General features: G+C 51.5%; 2 protein-coding genes across 2 annotated transcripts in view; one reads left to right on the plus strand and one right to left on the minus strand.

The window, feature by feature from the left end:
• The window catches only part of SIK2 (salt inducible kinase 2), a 125284-nt gene extending 112797 nt beyond the window's left edge, over window positions 1–12487 (plus strand). Inside the window, exons 10-15 of the mRNA XM_055132756.1 lie at window positions 2440–2668; window positions 3068–3352; window positions 3727–3890; window positions 4531–4641; window positions 5319–5410; window positions 6185–12487. Coding sequence (XP_054988731.1) covers window positions 2440–2668; window positions 3068–3352; window positions 3727–3890; window positions 4531–4641; window positions 5319–5410; window positions 6185–6812 — 1509 coding nt within the window. The 3' untranslated portion in view covers window positions 6813–12487. The remainder of the gene's footprint in view (window positions 1–2439; window positions 2669–3067; window positions 3353–3726; window positions 3891–4530; window positions 4642–5318; window positions 5411–6184) is intronic.
• Window positions 12488–19525: 7038 nt separating this feature from the next.
• Window positions 19526–23328, minus strand: part of PPP2R1B (protein phosphatase 2 scaffold subunit Abeta) — a 27066-nt gene continuing 23263 nt past the window's right edge. The window contains exons 14-15 of the mRNA XM_055132757.1: window positions 22544–22635; window positions 19526–22189 (exon numbers count right to left, since the gene is read on the minus strand). Of these exons, the coding sequence (XP_054988732.1) occupies window positions 22173–22189; window positions 22544–22635 (109 nt within the window). The 3' untranslated portion in view covers window positions 19526–22172. The remainder of the gene's footprint in view (window positions 22190–22543; window positions 22636–23328) is intronic.

The following is a 23328-nucleotide window of genomic DNA, read 5'->3' on the forward strand; positions in this document are numbered from 1 at the left end:
TCTCTCTCTCTCTCTCTCTCTCTCTCTCTCTCTCTCTCTCTCATTTTTTATTTTGTTTTGGAGTCACACCCGTTGGTGCTCAGGGCTGACTCCTGGCTCTGTGCTCAGGGTGCCAGGGATTGAACCCTGCTCTCTCTCTCTCCTATCACTCTGGCCCGACATCATTTCTTTCATTATAAAAACAAGGAGAAGAATTCATAAGGAAACAGTCTGAGGGAAACCTATATATAAACCCATCTGTTTTGTTTGGGGCCTCCCAAGCATTGCACAGGAGGCCCGGGGCCCCGTGGGCAATTCTGAGCCAACCAGGCCAGCGGCTGTTCAATCCAAGGGCCCCAGGGTACATCTGCTTCAGCCCCGCTGGCAATTCCCGGTGGATCTGGGGGTTGAACCCGGGTCTAAACGCTGTAGTATCCCCCAGTCTTTTAAGGGGACTGATTCAAAGCTTTTGATTACCCGGAAAGCAAGAAAACCCATAAAAAAGAAAAGGTGACTTTTCTCTGTTAAGGAAAGCAGAACCTGGTTGTAAGACTTTTCTATGGAACATGTGTGATGCCATTTCACCATAGTCTGTCAGTGTCAGGAGGCTCAGTAGATAAATATAGAATGTGGCTTTATTCATTTCTAAATTACCTCCAGATAATATTAGTATCTGTGGACAGCTAGAGAACCAGGAGGTATAAAAATAAATTTCCAAGCAGTTATTCTTTTCTACAAGAAAACTATTTGTCAAAAATGAGAAAACTTTGGCTGGGGAGATAAATTAGTGGCATGTGCTCAAACCCTGGCACACCACGGTCCCACTGAGCACTTCCAGGTGTGGCCCCGGACCTCCGCCCCACGCCAGCACCACCTAGTCCAGTTGGCTGAGTATTGCCAGGAATGGCCCCTGGGCCCATGACCACTGCCGGGGAGGCCCCCACACCTCCTACCCCAAATTTAAAAACAGAAAATGTATCTGGGGGCTGGCCAAAAGAGCCGTTTTCAGAGATTTTTGTGTCCAGGTGCCCTGGAAGGTGCATGTCGGCCTGAGAAGGCAGCACTCCTCCCTTCCCTTACCATGAGGATTAACCATCTCATTCACCCGTGGCGGCAGCCCCAGAACAGTTGGGTGGAATAGCCATCCCCTCCCCCAGGCCCCCGAAGGTCTGAGTCACGGCATCTCCCTTTCCAAATACCAGGCCTGCCAAGCCTTCCAATTGGTCGCCTTAAGAGGGCAGTTTCCTGCGTCTGGCACAGGGATGGCCCACGTCACCTCTCAGATCCATGAGCTCCTCGTGCTTCCAAAGGCAACAAGCGCTCTCCCCAGCATGGTCCAGGTGAAAGCCGGGCTAGGGCCCGCGTGCTTCTGCCTGGCTGGTCCTGAGCAGCTATTCAGAGGAGAAAACAGATTGATTTCCACAGGGGAATAGTTTAGGTAATGAGGTAAATAATTGCCTGCTCACTGGGGCTTTTACCAGCCAGAGGACTCCCAACCACAACTCCCCTCTGTCTGCTGTTCCTGCCTGCCGGTCGGTGATTGGCTTGGCGATTGCCAAGGAAGGCAGAGTCCTCACCCTGGGCCGCCCAGCGGGTCCCACTGCGGTGGGAGCTGCAGAGATGGTGCGTGTGTCTGGAGGAGACAATTCAGCACGCTGGCGCTCATTAACCTCTGCAGGAATTTGGGGCCTGTGAGTCATTTGTTATTCTATAATGGAAGGCCTTGGCTCTTTGCCATTTGAGGGTTTTTTGATTGGGTTTTTTTTTTTTTTGGTTGGTTGGTTTTTTTTTTCTTTTTTTCTTTTTTTTTCTTTTATTTATTTATTTATTTATTTTTTTTTGCCAACCCTTCCTGTACTATCAGTCTGTCTTGAAAGAGTTCTTTTTTTCCGTTCCTCAGGCACATCGAGCCAATTAAAGATTAATTCAAATGGGCAGGTACTTAAATTACACACGTAAAAGTATGTCTAGAACCTTCCAGTGTGTTTTGTGGTTAAAAATCAGAGGAAGGCCAATGACTACTCTTTCTCCCTAGCTACAAGCCATGCTGTGTTGTTGTTTTGTTTTGTTTTGTTTTGAATTTCATCAGTCCCCTCTTAATTTTTCTATGTTAAAAAAAAAATTTTTTTTTAAGTATCGGGTATGCCTCAGGCTGATGGGCCCATCTTCATCTGGAAACCACTAACACAATTGTTTATTGTACTGATGGTGACTCAGAGGGACCAAGAGCCAGAGCCAGTTTGGATCATAATGGGCTTCTGTCTCTGAGTGCTACGCTTGACTTGCCTTGACTTCTAACCTCCACGCTGTCGTCGGTAGAAAATAGGCACATTTTTAATCCTTTACCTGCTTTCCAGTTGGCCGTGTCTTGGCGTATCTTCCTTCCTGGGTTTTTCCTGTGCTCAGTGGAGAACCACAGCTCACTCCCCCCTCTCATACCTGCTCTTGTGCTGTGTCCAGGTCAATGGCTGTCTCCTGGACCCGGTGCCTCCTGTCCTGGTACGGAAGGGCTGCCAGTCACTGCCCAGCAACATGATGGAGACGTCCATTGACGAAGGCCTGGAGACTGAAGGCGAGGCGGAGGAAGACCCGAGCCAGGCCTTTGACGCCTTCCAGTCCACACGCAGCGGGCAGAGGCGGCACACTCTGTCCGAAGTGACCAATCAGCTGGTTGTGCTGCCTGGCTCAGGTACGGAGTCGGCTGGGTAACAGGTTGAGTGTGCCCCACATCCGCTCCCACTGCCATCTCCAAAGAGGCAGTGCTGACCCTAGTTTGCTCCCGCATTTTGCGCCTTGATGGAGCATGTCCACTGTCCAGTAAGGCCTTCATGTAGCTCCCAGGAACCCGTGGAACACCATGATTCACTAAGGATGGGCATGGTGGTGCTGGGGGAGGCCCTGTGGGTCAGGCCCAGGAGGGTCAACCCCTATAAGATCAACAGCAAATCGATGGCCAAGTTAAAAGACCAAGTTGTGGTGTGGTCAAGCGTGAGGGCATTGTCGCCGGGAAGATACAGGCCATCGCATCCCAAGTGTAGACAAGCCACTTGCTTCACGGCTGGGGGCCGTAACTGTTTCTCTTTCACAGGGAAAATGTTCTCCATGAGTGACAACCCCTCCCTGGACAGCGTGGACTCGGAGTATGAGATGGGCTCCATTCAGAGGGACCTGAACTTCCTGGAGGACAACCCTTCCCTGAAGGACATCATGCTGGCCAATCAGCCGTCGCCCCGCATGACGTCTCCTTTCATAAGCCTGAGACCTGCCAACCCAGCCATGCAGGCTCTGAGCGCCCAGAAACGGGAGGCCCACAATAGGTCCCCAGTGAGCTTCCGAGAAGGCCGCAGGGCATCAGACACCTCCCTTACCCAAGGTGACTGACTGCCTCTGACTTCACCCCCTTCCTGCACAGCCCCAGGCAGCATGCAGCCACGCCACTGTCACATTTGTTGGCTGGAAAGATCTCTCTCTCTCTCTCCCTCTCCATCTCTTTCTGTCTCGCTCTGTCTCTGTCTCTCTCGCTCTCCATCTCGCTCACTCGTTTGCTTTTCTCCTCCCTCCCTCCCTCCCTCCCTCCCTCCTTCCTTCCTTCCTTCCTTCCTTCCTCCCTCCCTCCCTCCCTCCCTCCCTTCCTCCCTCCCTCCCTTCCTTCCTTCCTTCCTTCCTTCCTTCCTTCCTTCTTTCCTTCCTTCCTTCCTTCCTTCCTCCCTTCCTTCCTTCCTCACTGCTCTGTCTTTGTCCTTTCAGGCATCGTCGCCTTTAGACAGCACCTTCAGAATCTGGCGCGAACCAAAGGCATCCTGGAGCTAAACAAAGTGCAGTTGCTCTACGAGCACATAGGCTCAGAGGCTGACCCCAGCGTGGCGCCAGCCGCACCGCAGCTCCAGGACCTTCCTAGCAGCTGCCCCCAGGTGGGTTTGCCAGGCACTGCTCATGGGGCTTGGGGCATCTTTCCCCCAGCTGGGGCCTTGCGGTTAGGAATTACCTCGCCCTGGAGCAGCTGGGGCAGCTGCCCTTCTGGAATCTTGCTTGGCCCTTGGGGGGATGGAGGCCCGCACCTCCTCAAGCTGGCTGAGGGAGGCTTCCGTTGCCTCTTGGGGTGTCTCTTGAACTCCTGTCTCCTGCACACACACCAAGATGAAAAATGAGAAACTTCCCCCAAAGGAGAAGCTTCTACTACCGCTTTTGATGCTGCAGCTTCACTAAGCTTTATAAGTGGAATATTTATGCTAAAAGTGCAAAAATAATGCTGTTTTGTTTAAGCCCGTGGAAGCGATTGGGCCGTTTTCACGCTGCAGGGTTCTGGTACTGGAGTTTCTGGGGAAGGTCAGAGCCTCCAGGGGATGCCAAGAACCTTTGCTCCAGGCTGGGACACACACACATTTTCTGCAGGGACATTAACCCTCGGCCTCCTCACTAAGTGAAAAGCTGTGCCTGCGAGGTTTTGTCGCGTTAGACTTCCTCTTGGACATTTGCCAGCTTGCTTAATTAAGAAGTGAAACTTTTTCCCACCTGGAGAACTGAAAGTGTTTGCACCCCCTTACTCCACAGGAGGAAGTTTCTCCGCAGCAGAAGAGCGTGGCGGCTCTCCCCGGTGCCGTGCGCCCGCAGCGCCCCCAGCGGCCGGGCCTGGAAGCGCAGTACCTGCAGCACCGTCTCCAGGTGGGACGCTTCCTCCTGCCCCTGCCGGCCGCGCCCTGCCGTGACCTGCTCGCTGCGCTCGGGAACCTGTTTGGCATGCTCGTTCTTCTTTATTAGGGTGGCTTCTTGATTCCTTTAGGCAGGAATTTGACTCTGCACTTGTATGTTCTAGAAACATGTTCAGACTTAGCCTTATACTCCGTGTTGACAGCGGGAAAGAAAAAAATAAAAAAAGATTTGTCCTTGGGCCCCAGTAAAGGGTAATGCCATAATGCCACTGAGAGGTGGGAGAGAGACACCTGGCTTCCGTCCTTTAATATGACTCCCTGTAATGAATAATAAATAAGATGGAAATCTCTAGTGCCAGAAGCGTCATATTAGCTCCACACTGGGGCCTGGTAATCTTCAAAAATGACCCGCAGCAGTGCCCTACAGAATGAATTGTTTTTCATTCAGCAGATGCTGCAGTCTTTGGCCTCCCCTCAGCCTCCCAGTCCTTGAGGACTTCCCGAAGTGGAAAGGGAAGTAGGTTAGGGCCGAGGTGCCTGGCTCGCCCTGGCCCAGCCAGCACTGTGGGGCCCAGTGAGCAGTTAGCCGACCCTGCAGTGGTGGGGGAAGGACCCTCCAGACAGCATCTGCAGCCTGCAGCCGGTGTGACACCACATTGTCACACTCGTACTGTCTTTCTGCTCTTCCAGAAGCCAGGGCTTCTGTCCAAAGCCCAGAATACCTGTCAGCTTTATTGTAAAGAACCTCCCCGGAGCCTTGAACAGCAGCTGCAGGAGCACAGGTGAGGGGGTGGGGGTCTGACCAAAGAAGTCACTTTCTCATGCTGAGACTTAAGGTGGGATTTGGGGGCCAGAGATACAGCTCATGTGGTAGAGCATGCATACTGCCTGTGCTTGGCCCCAGGTTTGCTCCCCAACAGCACCCCTGGGTGTGGCCCCCATCAACAACAAAGAATGTGGGGTATGCTACCCTTTCCCCTGGAGCTCATGTCTCCGGGGCCGTGCTTTGAAACCTGAGGCTGTCTGCAAGATGTAATGGCTAAGACAGAGCCAGCACCCATGCACACTCCTCCCCGCTGGGTTAGGAAGAGGCCTAAGATCTCGGACTCTGACCAAATGCATGCCCTTAAGTGGGTTATGCTGCCAAGGGGCTGCACCCCGCCTCCCGCAAGAATCCTGTCCCCTCCTCACAAGCCTGGGTAGAGAACACCAGTCCCCCTCCAGACGACACTCACGGTCAGCGCTGCAACTGAGATACCAGCTTTTGCCTTGCGGGGGCAGGGCGGGGGAGTGGGAAGAAACAGCATCTTAGAGAAATGAGTCAGTGGTCATTGAATACTGAGGGGTCAATCAAAAAGGCGGGGCGGGGGGGTGGCAAAATAAGATTGGGTCTGAGAAAATCTGTTGCAGTTGGTTCTTTCCCCGCTGAAACAAATGCTGCCACTGCCACGGCATAGAGAAGCGGGATTGCAGCTAGTGACGGAGCCTGGGTTTCCATTAAGATCACCATCGCCTCAGAAGATTTACGATTCTTTCTTTTGGTGTTGCCAATGCAGACTTCAGCAGAAGCGGCTCTTCTTGCAGAAGCAGTCCCAGCTGCAGGCTTACTTTAACCAGATGCAGATAGCAGAGAGCTCCTACCCACAGCCCAGCCAGCAGCTGCCCCTGGCCCACCCGGAGACGCCGCCGCCGTCGCAGCCACCGCCCTTCGCCCTCACCCAGCCCCTGAGCCCCGTGCTGGAGCCCTCGTCGGAGCAAATGCAGTTCAGCCCGTTCCTCAGCCAGTACCAGGAGATGCAGCTGCCACCCCTGCCCTCCTCGCCTGGGCCCCGGGCCCCCACTGCGCTCCCCACACACTTGCAGCCACCGCCACCGCCACCTCCACCGCCTCCACAGCCACAGCCGTCAGGAGCTGCCTCCGCGCCCTTACAGTTTCCCTACCAGACTTGTGAGCTGCCACGGGCTGCGGCCTCTGAGCCGGACTATCCCGCGCCCTGTCAGTACCCCATGGACGAGGCCGCGCAGAGCAGCATGGGGCCACCCGAGGATCCCCAGAGCTCAGGACTGCAGGAAGCCCCCTCCACCTACGACCCTCTCGCCCTGTCGGAGTTCCCTGGACTCTTTGATTGTGAGATGCTGGAGGCTGTGGACCCCCAGCACAACGGCTATGTTCTGGTGAATTAGTCTCAGCGTGGGAGCAAGGCAGCTCAACTGAAGGAAGAGTGTGTCTTTCTATTTTCAGTCCAGCCTTTTAAATTCGCTCATTTTTCTGCCTTCTCCCTAATGGGGAAAAAAATCAAGTTGCCCAACTGGAATCAGAGAGCCTGGCTGGGTAGATGTCATTCCTTCCTGGCTCTGCCCCCCCAGTTTTCCGTAGTAAGTGCTGGAACATAGTTGTTAAGCTGAAGCTCGTGCTCTCTTGGTCCTGGGAGGAAACTCCCAGGAGGCACCCACAGATGTGCTTGAAGGTGGCACCCGGACCCAGGCCGTGTGCTGAGCTGCCCCAGTCCACTACCAAGGGGGACTCTTGATGGTTGTGGGAGAAATAATTAGGTCATGATCTGTGGGCAGAACCCAGAGGGCAGCGCATTTTCCACTGAGGCCAAGAAACGGCGTGTCGCGTACAGGAAATCATGAGTACCTTTGGTGAAATCGGAATCACGGGAGGCAAAGGTGTCCTTTGTCACTGAATCCTGAGTTCTAAGCTGCTGATGCACATTCTCCCCGTGCCCATGGCACAGCAGGAGAGCACGAGCTCTGCTGGGGGTGGGGGTGGAGGGGCTGCTAAGTAACAGCTGGTACTGATCCCTGAGACTGGCAGCAGGCAACACACCTCTCCAGAAGGTGCCCTGGCCCCCCGCGTCGACGTGTACTCAGGGCTGCGAAGATGTTGCCTGCAGAAGTGACCGTGGGCCGGGTGACACAGGCTCTTCCTGTGGCCTTCGGGGGAGGCTCCGGTTTAGGCAGTCGGGCTCCAGAGGACCGGCTCTCACCGTGGAATAGTTACTTTGACTTTATACTCTATGTTGCTAGTAGTTTATTGAGCTTTGTATATTTGGACAGTTTGACATAGGGCTTAGAAACTTTAAGGACAAGAAAAATGAACTTTTATCTCCCATGTGAAGTGGTAGTGCCGTGCCTTTTCTCCCCAGATCATGCTTTAATTCTTTCTTTTCTGTAGAAACACTTTTCCATTTATGTCAATGCTAAATCCAAAGTCACTTCAGAGTTTGTTTTCCACCATGTGGGAATTGCATTCTTAATTTCCTTAATATTTTGATTTGTAATGAAATGTTCAAGTATTACAGCAATATTCAAAAAGCCACAGATGTGTTAACCATTTAAGCAGATTATCTGCCAAATGTGTGATAGGACTAGTAAAGCGTAACCTCCACCCTTAACAAGTCATTCCTCCAAGTAAGTTAAAAAATAGATGCTACAGCTAGTTAACCTAGGAGTAAGGAATAAACTGTCATTTGAACAGTGACATACAAGTGTTACAAATCCCAGTATTACTCAGAAAAACTCGTCCTTTCTGTCCTTTTGAGTAGCTTGTCCAAACAGCAGATGAATGCATTAAGCACAAAGCCTCTTCCTTGAAGCACAGAGAAGAGAGGCACACATCGATGCTGCATCTAGAAACACCTTTAGTTGCCTTTCCTCTTTGTAGTAAGTGTCCAGGCAGGTGAGGAAAGCATGGAGGGTCCGAGGAGTCCCAGCCTGGCCCCTGCATGGCTTCTGGTGGGGTGTCCTCTGGATGTCAGCGGAGAAGGGTGGTATGGACAACTGTCAGCTTTGGGGTCTTAAGCAGCACAGTGGAAATCCAGAACGAGTCTCCCTTCTGTGGGTTGCTTGTTCCTTCCTCGTGCTTGTGATTGATTGATAGTTCTGTCAGGTAGATGACATTTCATTGAAGAATTTCAACCTCTAACCTGTTTTAGGTCTGTGTGAAATAAGCCAGTTAGAAAGCAGGGCTGGTTTAGGCTGACAGAATATGTGTCCCAAAACTTAACTACAAATGTGCTATAATATTTATGAAGTGAAGAAACCTTCTGGATTGAAAATGGGGCGCTCAGTTCTTAGCAAGTCCCAGGAAGGGCACCACTACCAATTATTAGACAGGGAATGATGCCTGCTCCCTCCCTCCACCTCGCACCCACAGTAAAGCCACCAGCCAGGTAGCCTCCCTGAAGCTCAGGCAAGGCTTACAAAGGAAGGGTCCAGAACCCAAGACAAGAATGAGGAGGTGCCCACGTGAGGGCAAAGACCCAACTGCTCAGCCTGTGTTTAAGCTCCAGTCGGAAATCAGTAAATTCCACAAGCGTATGCGTTGAGCGACATTGAGCTGGTGAGAGGAGACTGGTTCTGTGGGTCAGTGAAGGTGTTTTTCTCAACAGTCTTGTCAGTTCTGTTGCTGTCCCCTAACTAAATGACCCGTGGAAGCTTCCAAGCAGTTTTCTCTTCACAAATACTAGAGTAACACTAAGGAGGATGAGAACCACTCTGTAGGAGAGGCGACTTTGGAATAATGACTTTTCTTTCCCGTCTGTTTCACATTAGCAGTGTACACTACTGTATAATAATCATTAGCTTTATTATCTTGTAAACCAGGCTCCTCTGAAGAGACTTTGGTGAGATGAACGTAAGGTAAAAATTTTCATTCGACAAAAAGTGCAATATGTGTGGTACTTTATTTTTTATGTTCTCTCTCTCTCTCTCTCTCTCTCTCTCTCTCTCTCTCTCTATCTATCTATCTCTCTCTCTCTTTTATCCCAGGGTTATTAGTCTTTGCTTTATGGGAAAAAAAAATGCACTAGTTCTGTGATTTCCAGTTGGGCAAGTGTGTCTTTAGTATTTACATAAAACTGGTATGCAGGGCCCTGAAAGGCAAATAGAGTGTTAACACACCAGAAAATTAGTGTTCCCGCCCGGATTCTTGGTGAGCGATTCTACCCCTCACCACCACTGCCCCTCCCTGGCCTGCATGTCCCCAGTTACCTTGGGAGCAGAGAAGATTCTCTGCATCAGTGTCCTCCAGTAGCCAGTTAATGGGAAATATCTGGGCCCAACTGAGGCTGCCCAAGATGGAACGAAAAGAGCTCCTGGGTCAGAGATAGCAGAACCCTCTTCATTCCGTATTCTGCCTCCAGAGAGGTGGAGAGAGCACAGCCCTTTCTCCCTCAGAAATCAGCGGCTCCAAGATTATAAGCAGGCACCGTGGCAGGACCGGCAGGGGCATGGGTGGGCCAAGGTCAGGGGGCCGGGACCACACAGCAAAGGGGTAGCACTTGTAGGAACGTCCTTCTTACCCACACAGGCCTCCACAGAAGGGACTCAGGACCACTGGCTGCCACGAACCAACCCCCCCCCCCCCCCGCACACACACTGTCATTAGTACCCAGAAAGTGGGGGCTAGAAAAGTGCGAAACGGGGAGAGTTAGGCCAAGCTAGAGCTGGCAGGGTAGGGAGAGCCGCAGCACCAGTGCAGGCGGGGAGAGGCACTTCCTTTGGGGGTCCTCCAGCATTTCATCAGTCCTGGGGTACTTCTGGATCCGGGCCTATACTGGGGTCAGGTTTTCTGTTCTTGATGACATTATTCTTCTGTTTTCCACTGGTGTTTAAAAAGATAATAAAATGTATGCTCCAGATAACCTTCACCGGGTCCCCTCCTCCGGGGACCTCACACAGTGCCCTATGGCAACACGGTGGCCCCTGTGAAGGCTGGCAGTTCCCTAAGCCCGCTGACCTTGGCTGCTTCCGTGCCCCTAAGCTGGGCTGCCACTACCGCCTCTTTGGATCCCATCTGAACTGCACGGTCCCTTTGTGCCTAGACACCAAAGGTTAAAACTGGAGAGGAGGGAGTACGTTGGAGTCGTTGGATAGCGATCTCCAACCGTCCTGTGGCTTCTGGAAATTCATCTTCCAGAATTGACACAACTGTTCTTCCTCGTGATGTGTGGAAGACAGGAGCAGATTCTGCCTGTTTTTGAGCAGGACAGAAAGTGTCTTAAATGTACACGTTCCTCAGTGTCAGGGCTGCCCCTCCTGGGCCATTGCCCCAGGGTGTGACTGACTCAGAGCTTCAATACTGGGGCTGCTCCCCAGGCCCGGAGGGCCCCTCACCTAGTGCTCCCCACTTCCCAGTCAAGGTGGCTGAGCTGGTTCCTAAAGACATAGCCGCCCTCATTGCACCAGCTTCTCCTGTCCACACGTCAGCGGGGCGTTGCAACACACTTGGCAGATCCGGGCTCTGCCTCGATTGAGAAAGAGCAGCGGAGCCTGGACTCAGCCCGCCTCAGTCCTGATGGTTCTGACCCTGCCCGGCAGCTCGCTGGCCCGCGAGGAGCTGGCCATGAATTGTGGACAGGCCTTGACCACGCACTTTCACACCCAGTCTTGCCCCGGCCTCCCAGTTCTTTGAAATCCGTCGGGCAGGCGCACTTCTCGGTGTTGCCCCTCGAGGAAGCCAGCACACCCGGGCGAGGGGGGCTAGTGTGGGGCTCCCCGGCACAGCATTTTGGCCTCTCACTCTGCGCCCTTTCACCCTATCAGTAGCAGTTGACTAGAGCCAACAGCTGTCTAAACAAAGCCCCCGTCGTAGCTGAGCACTGGGTGACAGTGACCTTGTCCCACAGTGCGTTCCCTGCTGGACAGCTGCCTGCCTTCGGGGGAGAGGTGCCCTCCAGGTGGCAGCCGCAGCTGTGCAGGTGGTCCTGCACGAACAGGGCTGAGGTAGGCACCCCTAGATCAGCTGTCCTCCCTAGGGCGTGTGAGTTCACACTCGGGTGTCCAGTTCTCCCAGTACCGTGGTGGAATTTCCCACAGAAGTATGTGATCGGGGCCACGTAGGGGCCTCGGTCACCCCCTCAGGACCTTAAACTCAACCTGAAGGAAGGGGCTTGCTCTGAAGAAGCTTGCACTGCAGCCTGGCCCCGGTGGCAGTAACTTGCCTTTGCAGTTAAAGGCCTGTCAAGTCCCAAGCACTGATGAGACTCGGTCAAAAAATAATAATAATAATAATAATAATAACATACTTCAAATACTTTGTCTTTTCAGAGGCAAAATGGGTGGGTCGAGGGGAGCTTTAAAAATAGAAGTACAACATAACATCCTGGAAAACTCTGACCCCAGATTGGAACACTCTTACGTTAGCAAACACTGGTGAGTGGGCCTGCCGCGGGCTGTGTGATAGCTATCTGCGGGAGGTTGGCTCCGTCAAGGAAATTCAAGTGAGGATCCCTTCCCGTTACTGACCGTCAAGAACCCACCTCCACCAGTCTCTTCTGAGAATGAGGCAGAAAAGGATGCTGGCTGCTCTCTGGGGACTACAGTTTAAGAAATCACAGCGAGTGAGCTATTTGCACTTTGTAGAAAGGGCAAGATTATTTGCTTTTTTCTGAAGGGAATGGGGGTGGTCTTTGCTGGATGTTTGGTTTGTGAAAGTTACTTCTGATAAAGTTAACCTGATTGTGGTTCTCTCTCTCTCTCTCTCTCTCTCTCTCTCTCTCTCTCTCTCTCTCTCTCTCTCTCTCTCTCTCTCTCTCTCTCTCTCTCTCTCTCTCTCTCTCTCTCTCTCTCTCTCTCCTGTGTGCTTTTTATTTTTTTTTCATTGCTGAAAGAAATCGATGAGTTCACTAGCTTTGGTATTTTGAGTAAAATCATAATAGCTCCAATGTGGAAAAAAAAAATCGACACATAACCTGTCACTTGATGTTAGGAAATTGCCTAAAATGCAGTTTAATAAATCATCTTTGTATCAAACAGTAATTTAAATGGGGTAAATTTTTGCAAGGAAAAAAAATGTACTGTTTTTATGTTTTCAATCTTCTTGAATTCAAATAAAAACTTGTTTTCTAAGAGCCTGTGTGATAGGACTGTCAGGCGAACTGCGCCTTCAGCAAATCAAGCCTGGGGCAGGGGGAGTTGGTAAAGTGTGGAAGGTGGGTGGAAGGTGGCTGAGTTCCCTGGGCGCTGCAGCTCACTTCAGGCTGCAGAAAGAACAGCGGATAATGTTCGCATTGACGTCAGCAGGGTAAATAATACCTTGCTCTGAGATCGCCCGAGCACACGTCCGCACTGGAGAGCGCTGACGGAAGCAGCGCTGACCACAGGCTGCCCAGGGCCGGCTGCTTGCTGCTCCCAGAGCTTCCGAGGCCTCTGCAGTGCAGGAGAGGGCGGGAAGGGAGTGTGGGGGAGGGGGCTGCGGGCAGCTGGATGCCTCTTCACTGGGGTCTGCACACACCCGACTCACCTGTCGCTCACCCCCACACCCTACACACTCCTCAGTGGCCTCTGGGGCCAGGGAGCCCCTCTGCTGAGGTCTTTGAGTTGTTCTATGTGTGGGTCTTCTTTTGGTGCCAGACCCTGCGAGAACAGACAGATTAAATTCTACTTTCTGGCAGCGAGTTCGACTTAAGATTTGGTTTCGCTCGAACAGCTCCAGCACAGCCGAAGCTACAGGGCTGAGGCAGCTCCCTGACTACAGGATCTTTCGGGGCGGCGCCCAGGGCAGGAAGAGAGAGGAGACCCCCTTTGTCAGCCTCCACTCCTTAGGGCCCCAGCCGGCCTACAAAGCAGCTCTTACCCCCCTGCTGGGCAACCGGAGAATTCGGTTCATTGAGTTTTTGTTTTTGTTTTTTGCTTTTTTGAAGGGAAGCACTCCATTTCGGTCATGTTTTGCAAGCCTTCCCCTTTCCCACCAAATTTCTCCATCATTTTGGACTTGCCAAAAACAACCCCAATGCCCAGAGAGCAGGCAGGAATCACGGAGCTGCCCGCAGAGGCTGGAGCTGCAGCCACCGCCAGGACGCCCTCAACACCATCGGAGGGGCGTGGGCCTGGGCGGTGGAGCCCCACATCTGGCAGCACCCACACTTCCGCAGGGATGTGGCATCCGCAGTGCCATCCCCCGAGGCCTGTCATCACCTAGTCAGGGCCCTGCCAGCTGAAGGAGCGTCCTGTGTTCTGGCGACCGCCCTGCTACCCGAAGCTTTCACTAATCTTACAACAAGTTGGTAAAAGCCTCAGCCCCTCGTCACATACAGTCAGAGTCAGATAATTAAAGGAGAGGACAGCTCGACTCCCCAGGACACATTAGGAGGTTTCCTGTCTCCACTAGCCAACCCCAGGCTTCCCAGGGACCTTCCAGCCGAGAGGACCCCTATTCCATCTGTGGCGCCAACATCCCAGGCCAGGGAGTCACAGAATTGTCCCCTGCACCCAGGACTGCTGCTGGGCCCTATACTGCTGCCCCGGCCCCAGCTCACGTCTGGGAGGGCCACGCTGCACCACGCAGAGGTTGGAGTCACACAGCAGAATCCGCTTGGCAGGATCCGTCCTGACTTGACTGAGGTGACAGAGGGGTCGGCCCTCACTTCCAACTGAGTCAGAGGCCACGCTGTGTAAGGGGCTGCCAGTCCCAGCGGAGGGCCCCCCCGCAGGGAGCACTGACGCTCCCCTCTAAATTTCCAGGGGCCTCCCCCAGACATCACTAACCATTGGGCTAATGGGCAGAGGCTGGAACAGGCAGATAGGAGCCCCCCCTAAAGTCAAGCCCCCCAGAGCAGGCTGAGCAGAAGGCTCAGAAAAGCTTAACACAGAAGCAATGAGGGACTGGAGAGCCAGCCTCTCAAAGGGAGAACTGAGGGGCTGGAGCAATAGCACGGCGGGTAGGGCGTTTGCCTTGCATACAGCCAACCCGGGTTCAATTTCCAGCATCCCATATGGTCCCCCGGGCACCACCAAGAATAATGCCTGAGTGCAGAGCCAGGAGTAACCCCTGTGCATCGCCGGGTGTGACCCAAAAAAAAAAAAAGAAGAAGAAGAACTGAATCATCGTCCCATGGGCTGCCCTGGAGCTTCTGACTCAATCTCCCTCCGAAATCCCCAAAGAGGAGGGGGAGGGAGGAAAGGCATCAGGCCATGACACCCTGCAAGCCCCAACACAGCTGGGGAGGGTGGCACTGGCCCAGGGCTCAGTGGCCAACGGCTCAGGGCTCTCGTCACCAGAGGCCTGAGTTGGGCAGACAGGCAGCTGGATGGGCCGCGTGCAATTCAGAGGGAATGGGGGTCCCCACGCCCTGAAGCCACCTCCCTGCCAGAAAGAACCTTCAGTTTCAGGTATGGTGCACCACCCCTTCCTTCGCTAAGGACAGCCTGGCCACCAGCCTGGGCAGTGATTCTGGAGACACACTGCTGACTGTGACCCCGCACACATCTTGGGCTAACACTGCACACATCTCTGACAAGAAAGTTCTAGACTCTCCCTCCCTGAACAGCTCATTAGAGAATGTCACCTTCACCTGTGGTGCTTTGGCTTCACCGGGCACGGTGCGCGGTGCCTATGAAGCCACCTCACAGACATAAGACAGTGGCGACCAATATTCCGAGTTAAGGTCCAAGAACTTGGGACCTAAGGCACTTGCTTTGCAGGTGGTCGACTCCAGTTCCACCCCAACATCTTCCATCCCCCCCGCTCCCCCCCCACCCCAGCACCACCAGGACCGCCTGAGTACCAGATATGGCATAAAAAAACAAACAAAAATGCCAGGATCTAAGGACATCAAGTCAGCAGCTGGCCCGGCTGGGGCTTCCCCAGTGCATCCCCATGACTGGCAGCTCAGCCAAGTTTCTGGATAGAAGAGTTGGGGGCCTGGGGGTGCTTCTCAGCAGAGGCAGCTGCTCTAGCTCCTAGCTCCCGAGTTGGTGCCATGAAAGCAGACATTGCCCCACCGACAGGCCACCAGCCCACTTACTGAACATCCTATCACTCTCACAACCACATCCCACTGGGACTGGCCACTCATCCCGGGCTTTCCCTTCACCGCCCAACCCCAGTTCAGTGGGGCTCGGCCTCTCCCATGAGACGCCCACGGCCAAGCTCCTCAGAAGAGCCCTGGCGTCACCAGGTCAGCCTGAGCCCCGGCAAGCTGCTTTCTGGGAGGGACACATGGAGGCCCCGCGTCTCTCCTCCCTCGAGAAGCTTCGGAAAGACCCGCACGGACACTGCTTGGGACAGCCAGCTCGGTGGAACAAGTGCCCCCAAGGTCAGGCCAGAGGCCTCAGCTCTCAGGAGGCCGAGGATAATCTGGAAGCTGGAAAGACTGGAAGTAGGAGTGAGGGTAGAACGACGGGTAAGGCAGCAGGAGCTCGCTCAGCGGGGGCTGGCACCGCGCCAGGCTCCCGGGAGTGTCTGTGTGGACAGAAGAGGCGGCAGCGAGGGGGCGGCCCCTGCCTTGGTGGTGCCTGCGACCATTATTTATGGATGAGGCCTCACTGGATTTTAGCCTCTAAACTGGGCTCTGCGTGGAGACTGAATGTCCCTCACAGCTGCTCCTTCCTGCAATAACAAGACTGACATCACTGTTGTCAGGGAAATGGTGTTTTGATTAAAATCATGTGACAGCTATTTCGTGACTCAATAAACAAACTCCATTAACCCTCGCCTGACAGGCAGGCCGGGTGCTCTGTGGTCAGAGTAACCTGCTAGCTTGCCAGGATGGGAGGGTCCCCGCTCTTGGCAGGAACTCCACCTGCGCTACCGCCGTGAGTGAGCAGCTGAGTGGGCCAGGGTCGGCCTGGTGCACAAGGCGGCCGTCGATGGTCAGGATATGCTGAGATGCTGCAGCACGCTGCACAGGCCACTTCGAGGACATCAGAGCTGGACTCTGAGGAGACCAAGTGGGCACCCCTCACTACACCCCGCACCACACCACCAAAACTGGCTCTCTCCTTGGAGCTGTTCTCTCCCGAGTGACAGGCTGAGCCCTGAGTCCAGGCCAGCAAAGGGCTGCCACAGGGTCTGAGGCAGGCGGCGACTGAGGGCAGCACCACACCGCCGGGTCCACTGACCCCACGGCCACCTCAGGAGCGTGCTCGGTCCACACCCCAGCCGGGGAGTGAGGGGTTAAGAACGATTTCTGGTTTGCAACTGGATGACTTCCTGGATCACTCACTTGGCTGCCGGCCCCTGACACACAGGGTTCTGCCTGGCAACAGTCAATTCTCTTCCCATGGCACCCGTGGGTCATTTTCCTTCAGTGAAACCAACCGGGGAAGGCTCCCTGAGTCATAGGGCAGGGACTTTTCTGGGCTAAACGACCAGCCGCTTGTGAGGCCTCCATTCCCAGAAAAGACCCCCCAGTTGATGTGACCCCACCTGGGGTCTGGAGCCGGCAGCTTCTCCCGCCCGGTCATGAGGGTTGAGACCATGACAGGGCTTGAAAAAACGGCTGTGCGGCCACCATGGGCCAAGGAGAGCTCCCCCAGCTTGTGGCTGTCACAGCCGCCCACACTTGAGCAAGTCGGTTGTGGCAGGGTCCCGCTCAAGCAGGGCAAAGCAAGCATGACACAGAGTTTGAAGGAAACACGAATTCCTCTCTGGGGAAGCCTGTGCCTTAGCCCTGAAAATAGGAAACTATTCTTGCAGCTGCGTGGGCCAAGTTAAGAACTGCAAAGGGGTGACCACTCAGGCCCCTCTGGGGATGCCCACACCCCACTCAGGGGTCAAAGCAGAGCAGTGCCAGGGGGAGAAGTTTCCAGGTGGAAGGCTTCAGGGCTTAGGTCACAGAAAATGAAAGCAAAGCCACAATGCACGTCTGGAAGGCAAAATTTTGTGGCAGCTTCTTGAAGGTCAATTCTTCACCACCTGAACACAATGGCACAGGGGTGTGTGCAAGCTTCCAACAAAATCAAACGCAAGGGGGCCCAGGTCCCACGGGCAGCTTCTCTGATGTTGCTCCAGTCTGCTCAAGGCCAGGCTTCAGACAACACAGCAGGTACCAGACCCGCTCTGTGGCACTTGGGCTTTTCATGTCAGCCCTGGAGTGGCAACCAATGGTGTTTGTGCAACAGTCCGCCCGCTGCGCGGTACAATGGGCAGAAATGTCTCCTTCTTGGATAGAAATGCCCTCCGAAGGGTAGAGGAGACAGCTGTCCTGGGAGAGACATGGGACCAGCCTTGTCTGTCTGGGTCACCCTGATGACTTGTGGGAGATTCAAGAGCTCAGCAAAATGCTCAGAAAACATTCCAAGGGGGCTGGAGCGATAGCACAGCAGGTAGGGCATTTGCCTTGCATGTGACCAGTCCGGGTTCAATTCCCAGCATCCCACAGGGTCCCCTGAGCACCGCCAGGAGTAATTCTTGAGTGCATAAGCCAGGAGTAACCCCTGTGCATCGCCAGGTGTGACCCAAAAAGGAAAAAAAAAAAAAAAGAAAGAAAAAAGAAAAGAAAAAGAAAACATTCCAAGACTGTAGGTCTTACAAATGTGCCGTCTCGGGAATGCCATGACCCTTGGTCTGCCTCTGCACCAGCAGGGGCAGCCACTGTCCACCCACATCCGTCCAGGCAACAGGGCCACACACCTTCCCAGGCGCTGCTTCAGGTCTCAGCAAGGAGTTCTTGCCAACCCAGCCATACTAAGCTGTCCACTGTCCTTCAAAGGGAAATGTAGCTGGCTCAGCCTTTGGGCCACCACTAGACAGGAGCTCTGTCACTGTCCCTGACCAGAGCATGTCCCCGAGGGCCGTCTGTGTGGTCTAGCCAGCTTATCCACAGTTGGACCAGCACAGTAGAGAACAAGTCCCAGTGCAGAGAAGCCCACCCCAGGAACTACTCCCCAGAACCAGGGAAAGTGCCACCCCATTGTGCCTGATGCCAGATGGCTGGTCCCCCACTTCCTGGTCACTGATGGCCTACAGAGCTCCAACAAGACTGAAAGAAATTGGTATCAGCTTAAGAGACAACTCTGAAGAAATGACTTGGCTTTCCTACCCCGTGTAATTAGGCTTTTTTCATCTTCCAAAAGATTTCCATCTCGACATTATGTAATTTCCTGGAAACAGCAGGCTTGTGGAGGCACATGGGGAGTAGCAAAACCATTCTAGGTACAAAAAAAGGACAGAAGACAGGCAAGTGGACAGGCAAGAGAGAAGCAAGGAACTGGATGGAAATAAGAATCCAGGAAAACTGGGGGGCCAAGGGGGAAGAATTACATAATGTCAGACCACAATCACTTCATCTGCTCAACCCGAGAACACGGGGAGCAGCTCCCATCGCTCCTCTCCACCTCATTTCCAGCTGTGGAGCAACTGACAGTTTTAAGCTACAAGTGCCAGAAGGAAAAAGCTGAGAGGAATTTAAGTGAAAGGCAAGAGGCTAGAACAGGCACCCAACTTGTTTGGCCACCCTGCCCTACCACCCCTGGAGGGAATGGCACCTCGGACATTTCTACAGAACACCAGGCTTTCAACTCTGGGACGAGTAATTAATAAATAAAACTGCAACAAGCAAGCACAGTCATGGCTTAGCTGTTGGGCCAAGAATGACATGTCCTGCCCGCCCCCACCCCCAGGTCCATGGAACCCATCCTAGGTTAGGATACGACAGCTCCAAGGGCAAGCTATGGTGTTTCCAAGGATGCTGGGTTCTTATTTCAACCAAATCTTCCTAAAACTATCCATCAACCTGTTCGAGTTTTGCCAAACAGACTCCCTCTTCAGGCTCAGATCCTGTCAGCACAAGGAAACAAGATCTGGACAGTGGTCCCTGCTTCATTTTACCCATCCCCCTGCTCCCACCACATCTCCCCTACACACACACTGTAGGAAGAGGCACTGAGGTGAAGCATGGAGGTGGAGACACTATTATAGGCTTAAGGGTCTCTACATGTCAGTTTCACTTTCCTAATGGATCAGAGACCACACATAACGTGAACGACAGAAGAAGAGAAAATGAGAGCAACGTATGCTCAAGGCAACCCAACAAGTTCAAAAGGAGCTGCTACCTCAACGGGGATGTGGAGGAGAGCCCCAGATTACTTCTAAGGGGCAGTGCTCACCTTGCATCAGGAGGAACGCCTTCATGGACTTGGCCACACACTCAACAACCAGGAGACAGTTTAGAAATTCAAACACGTTTTTATTGAGCACCGATCAAGTACACCGCACTTTGCGGTGTGGGTGATACAGAAGACAAAACAGACACAAAATCCCTGCCCTCAGAGAGCTCCCAGAGCTTACAGTCTACTGATGCCAGGACCAGAAACTAACCCGAGGAGAAGGTAACAAGTCAGTAGGCAAAGAACTACCCAAAAGGGAAATAAAAGGGACCCCTTTAAGTCAGAAAGAGCAATGCCACCCGAGGGTCACCCACAATCAAGAAAGCTGGGTGCACTGTCTCTCCTTTATGAGTCTCAGGGTGAAGGGATCCATGCACTATACTCCCAAGGGTTACAAGGGGCTTTAAAAGTCCAACCCAAATCAATGTCATTTTCAACCGAAAGGTAAAGCAATGGTTGTGCCACAAAATCAGGACAATAGTCTCTCAAATATAAAACTGAATAAAGGAAATACAACCTACAGATAACACCAAACGAAACCCAGCATCTAGAATCAAAATGCACAATAGTTCAGGATATTCAAATGAGAATGTAGGTTTCTGTTTTGTTTTGCTGCTTAATCCTTAGCCAAAACGAGGATAGCAAAATAGAGACTTACTATAAGGTAATTTGGCAGTCGAAGATGCAAACAGGTGATTTCTAGATCTTAAATGTTCTGCTTTTTGTTTTTAGTTTATTTTTAGGTAAGGAAAACTTCAAAGTATTTGGTTAGACTCCATTTTATGTAATGGATTAATGTAAAAAGTTTTGTGGCTTGATAAAACCAGTGTTCACTGGGTTTAATGTAAGTAAACAATCCAAAAATCAAAATGGGAAACAAGCAAAAAAGCAAGATGCACTCAGAGAAAAATAAGCTACAACAAAAACCTCATCAATTAGTATTTCTTAGGGACAAGGAGTGTGTGATTTGATGAAAAGTGTAAATACATTTAAGAGAAAAATATTTAAATTTCCAATAAAATAATTTATACAGTTTATTTTTTAGGGAGATAGACTGAATGCAATTTTGTGTTTTGGAGCCACACCCAGCAATGCTCAGGGATAACTTCTCGAACTGCACTCAGGAATCACTACCTGGTGGTGCTGGGTGACCATGTGGGATGCTGGGGATAGAATCTGGATTGGCCACATGCAAGGCAAAAGCCCTACCCACCATACTATCACTCCAGCCTCCAGACTGAATGCATTTTTAAAAGGTGCATTCTCAAAAAGATCTTGGTGGAAGCAATTTTGATATAATTGAAAAGAGTGATTAGTAACTGGTTTATCAACTGGTAAAGGAGTCCTTTTAAAATACTTTTTTTTTAAATGTTACCTTTTGGGGGGGAGGGGGGTGGTCTTTGGGTCATACTCGAGGTGCTGAGGGCTTCTTCTTGGCTCTGTGGCCTCCTGGTGGGGCTCAGGTGAGCATGTAGAGTGCTGGGGATAGAACCCGCTATACTATCATTCTGGCCCAAAGCTTAAAATTTTTTAGCTTAGATACAACAGGTTTCCTTACATACTGTTGGTTTGCTTCTTGCATCAACAAACCCTTTACTTAACTCATTATCTTAAATTTCTGGAGGAATTAAGGAAGTTACACTGTGAAAGTGGAGAGGAGGAAACATTTTAAATCGTAGAATTCCACTACTGCTCATACCAGGAACATTAGTGATGAAACTAGTTAGGAAAGCTCTCACCATACGGACCGATGTGACACTGCAGGAAACAGAAGCAGGTACTGGGCAGGAAATCCTCAGTCCAGTAGCAGGGGCATTCCTGTATTACTAGGAATGAAAACTGTAACCTCACAGTAAAACAGGACAGACTGCTTATGAAAGAAGGCACTAAATTTCAAGTTTTCCTGGTGAGAAAAAGTGAGAGCGAGCGAGCGAGCAAGAGAGAGAGAGAGAGAGAGACAGAGAATCATTCTTGAACTCGGTCACAGCAGCGAACTGTTGAAATTCAATGAGGTTTCAACATCACACTTTAGCAGCAAGATGTGTCTGCACCTCAGGTTTCAGAATGACATGATTAGAGTCAAAATCAAGCAAATAAAACCCAAAACAACCAATACATGAACCCCAAGTTTCCACATTCCTCCTTCACGTGAGATATTAATGTAGTTCATCATTATCCAGGAAAATGTGGCTTTCACTACAATCAAATCTCAATGTATCTCCCAGAGTGTTTATAAAATAAGTTACTATAAATCATGTGTATTTAACTTTGGAATAATGGAGACAGATACAGACGTGTGTAAACATCAAGAGAACCACTCCACTCCCTGATGGGTCCAAACCCACGTGGGCTTGATCAGGAGCAGGAAGTGGCCAGAGCCTGTCACAGTGCAGATGAGGAGCCTCGATGGTCCCTGATAAGTCAGTAGGAGACAACCAAGAAATGACTATACGAAGTGTCAGGAATTGGTCACAAACAGTAAGAATGGTTTACATATAATTATCCCAACAAGGCAGACAAGTAAAAAACAATCCCATTTCATTCTTTAGAAAGAATCAAGTCACTGAAATTTGATTTCTTCCAAGTTGTTGCCATTTGCTTGGATGAGATCTTGAAGGTTTTCCATTTTTTCTCCACCCAGTTTAAGAACACATTGACTAGAAATCTGTGATAAGAATTCAGTAGTCTCTTCCCTTCTGTTTTGTATTATGCCAACGCAAGCACTGGAAAATTCCAAACAAAATCAAGTTAGTTGTACAGAAAGTTCACGGACTACCTATGTGAGCATTAAGCATGCCAACAATGACCCAAAAGCTCTCTTGTCGGTTTCTTCACTCTATCAGGCTAGGTGGGAGTTCAACTTTCAAAACTGAGTAAAATCCACAGGAAACCTGTTTTTACGATCGTTGTCCCATCCAGGGCTAGACAAGGCAGTGAGGAAATGGCCTGCTCACTCCGTCCAAGGCGGTTCTGTCCCAAGACTCGCTCCTCATCTCCCAGCTGTCCCTCCCCACTAAGCATCACTCACACACCCTGTAGCACACCATAAGGTGTGAGACAGACACAGAAAGACGTACCACTTATAGCCTCCTGTGCAAAATATTTCACATCCATGTCTTCATCTTGGCCTAACTTCTGTAGCACTGGCTTAACTTCCTCCTGCAAAGCACTAAAACCCAACAGTCATCCGTGAAAGGTGGGCTTCTTAAGAGAAAATGCTTTATGGCATATAAGCTCTATAGTCATTTTAAAAGTTTAAAATTTAAAAAGTATTAATTTCCAAAGTTCTCAGCAGATTAGTTTAAAGCAATGATCAAAATACATACCACCCCCCTCCAAATAAAGTGAATACCTTCAAAACTGTTATAAAATCATTATTTTCTTTCAGGGGCCACTCAGTGCTGCTTAGGTCAGCAATGGTCAGAGGCCACTAGCCACACTCAGAAATGCCAGGAAACTAGTCCCCCAAATTATTTTCTTTAGGGCTTGGGATGTGGCTCAAGTGGCATGAGCATGTACCTTCAATTCAATTCAGGGAACCACTACATAGATCCCGTAGTACCAAACACCACCAGGAAATAACTTTGACACCCCCTCCCCCCAAGTACTTCGGGGCATGCCCCAAACAATTATTTTCTTTAAAGAAGCCTCCATCCGGGGCTGGAGCAACAGCACAACAGGTAGGGCATTTGCTTTGCATGCGACCAACATGGGTCTGATGCCCAGCATCCCATATGGTCCCCCAAGCACTGAGAGGAGTAATTCCTAAGTGCATAAGCCAGGAGTAACTCCTGTGCATTGCCGGGTGTGACCCCCACCCCACGCCCATCAAAAAAAAGCTTTGACCCTAAGTGAAAAATCA

Source organism: Sorex araneus, chromosome 3 (assembly GCF_027595985.1).
Source record: "Sorex araneus isolate mSorAra2 chromosome 3, mSorAra2.pri, whole genome shotgun sequence".
NCBI lineage: Eukaryota > Metazoa > Chordata > Mammalia > Eulipotyphla > Soricidae > Sorex > Sorex araneus.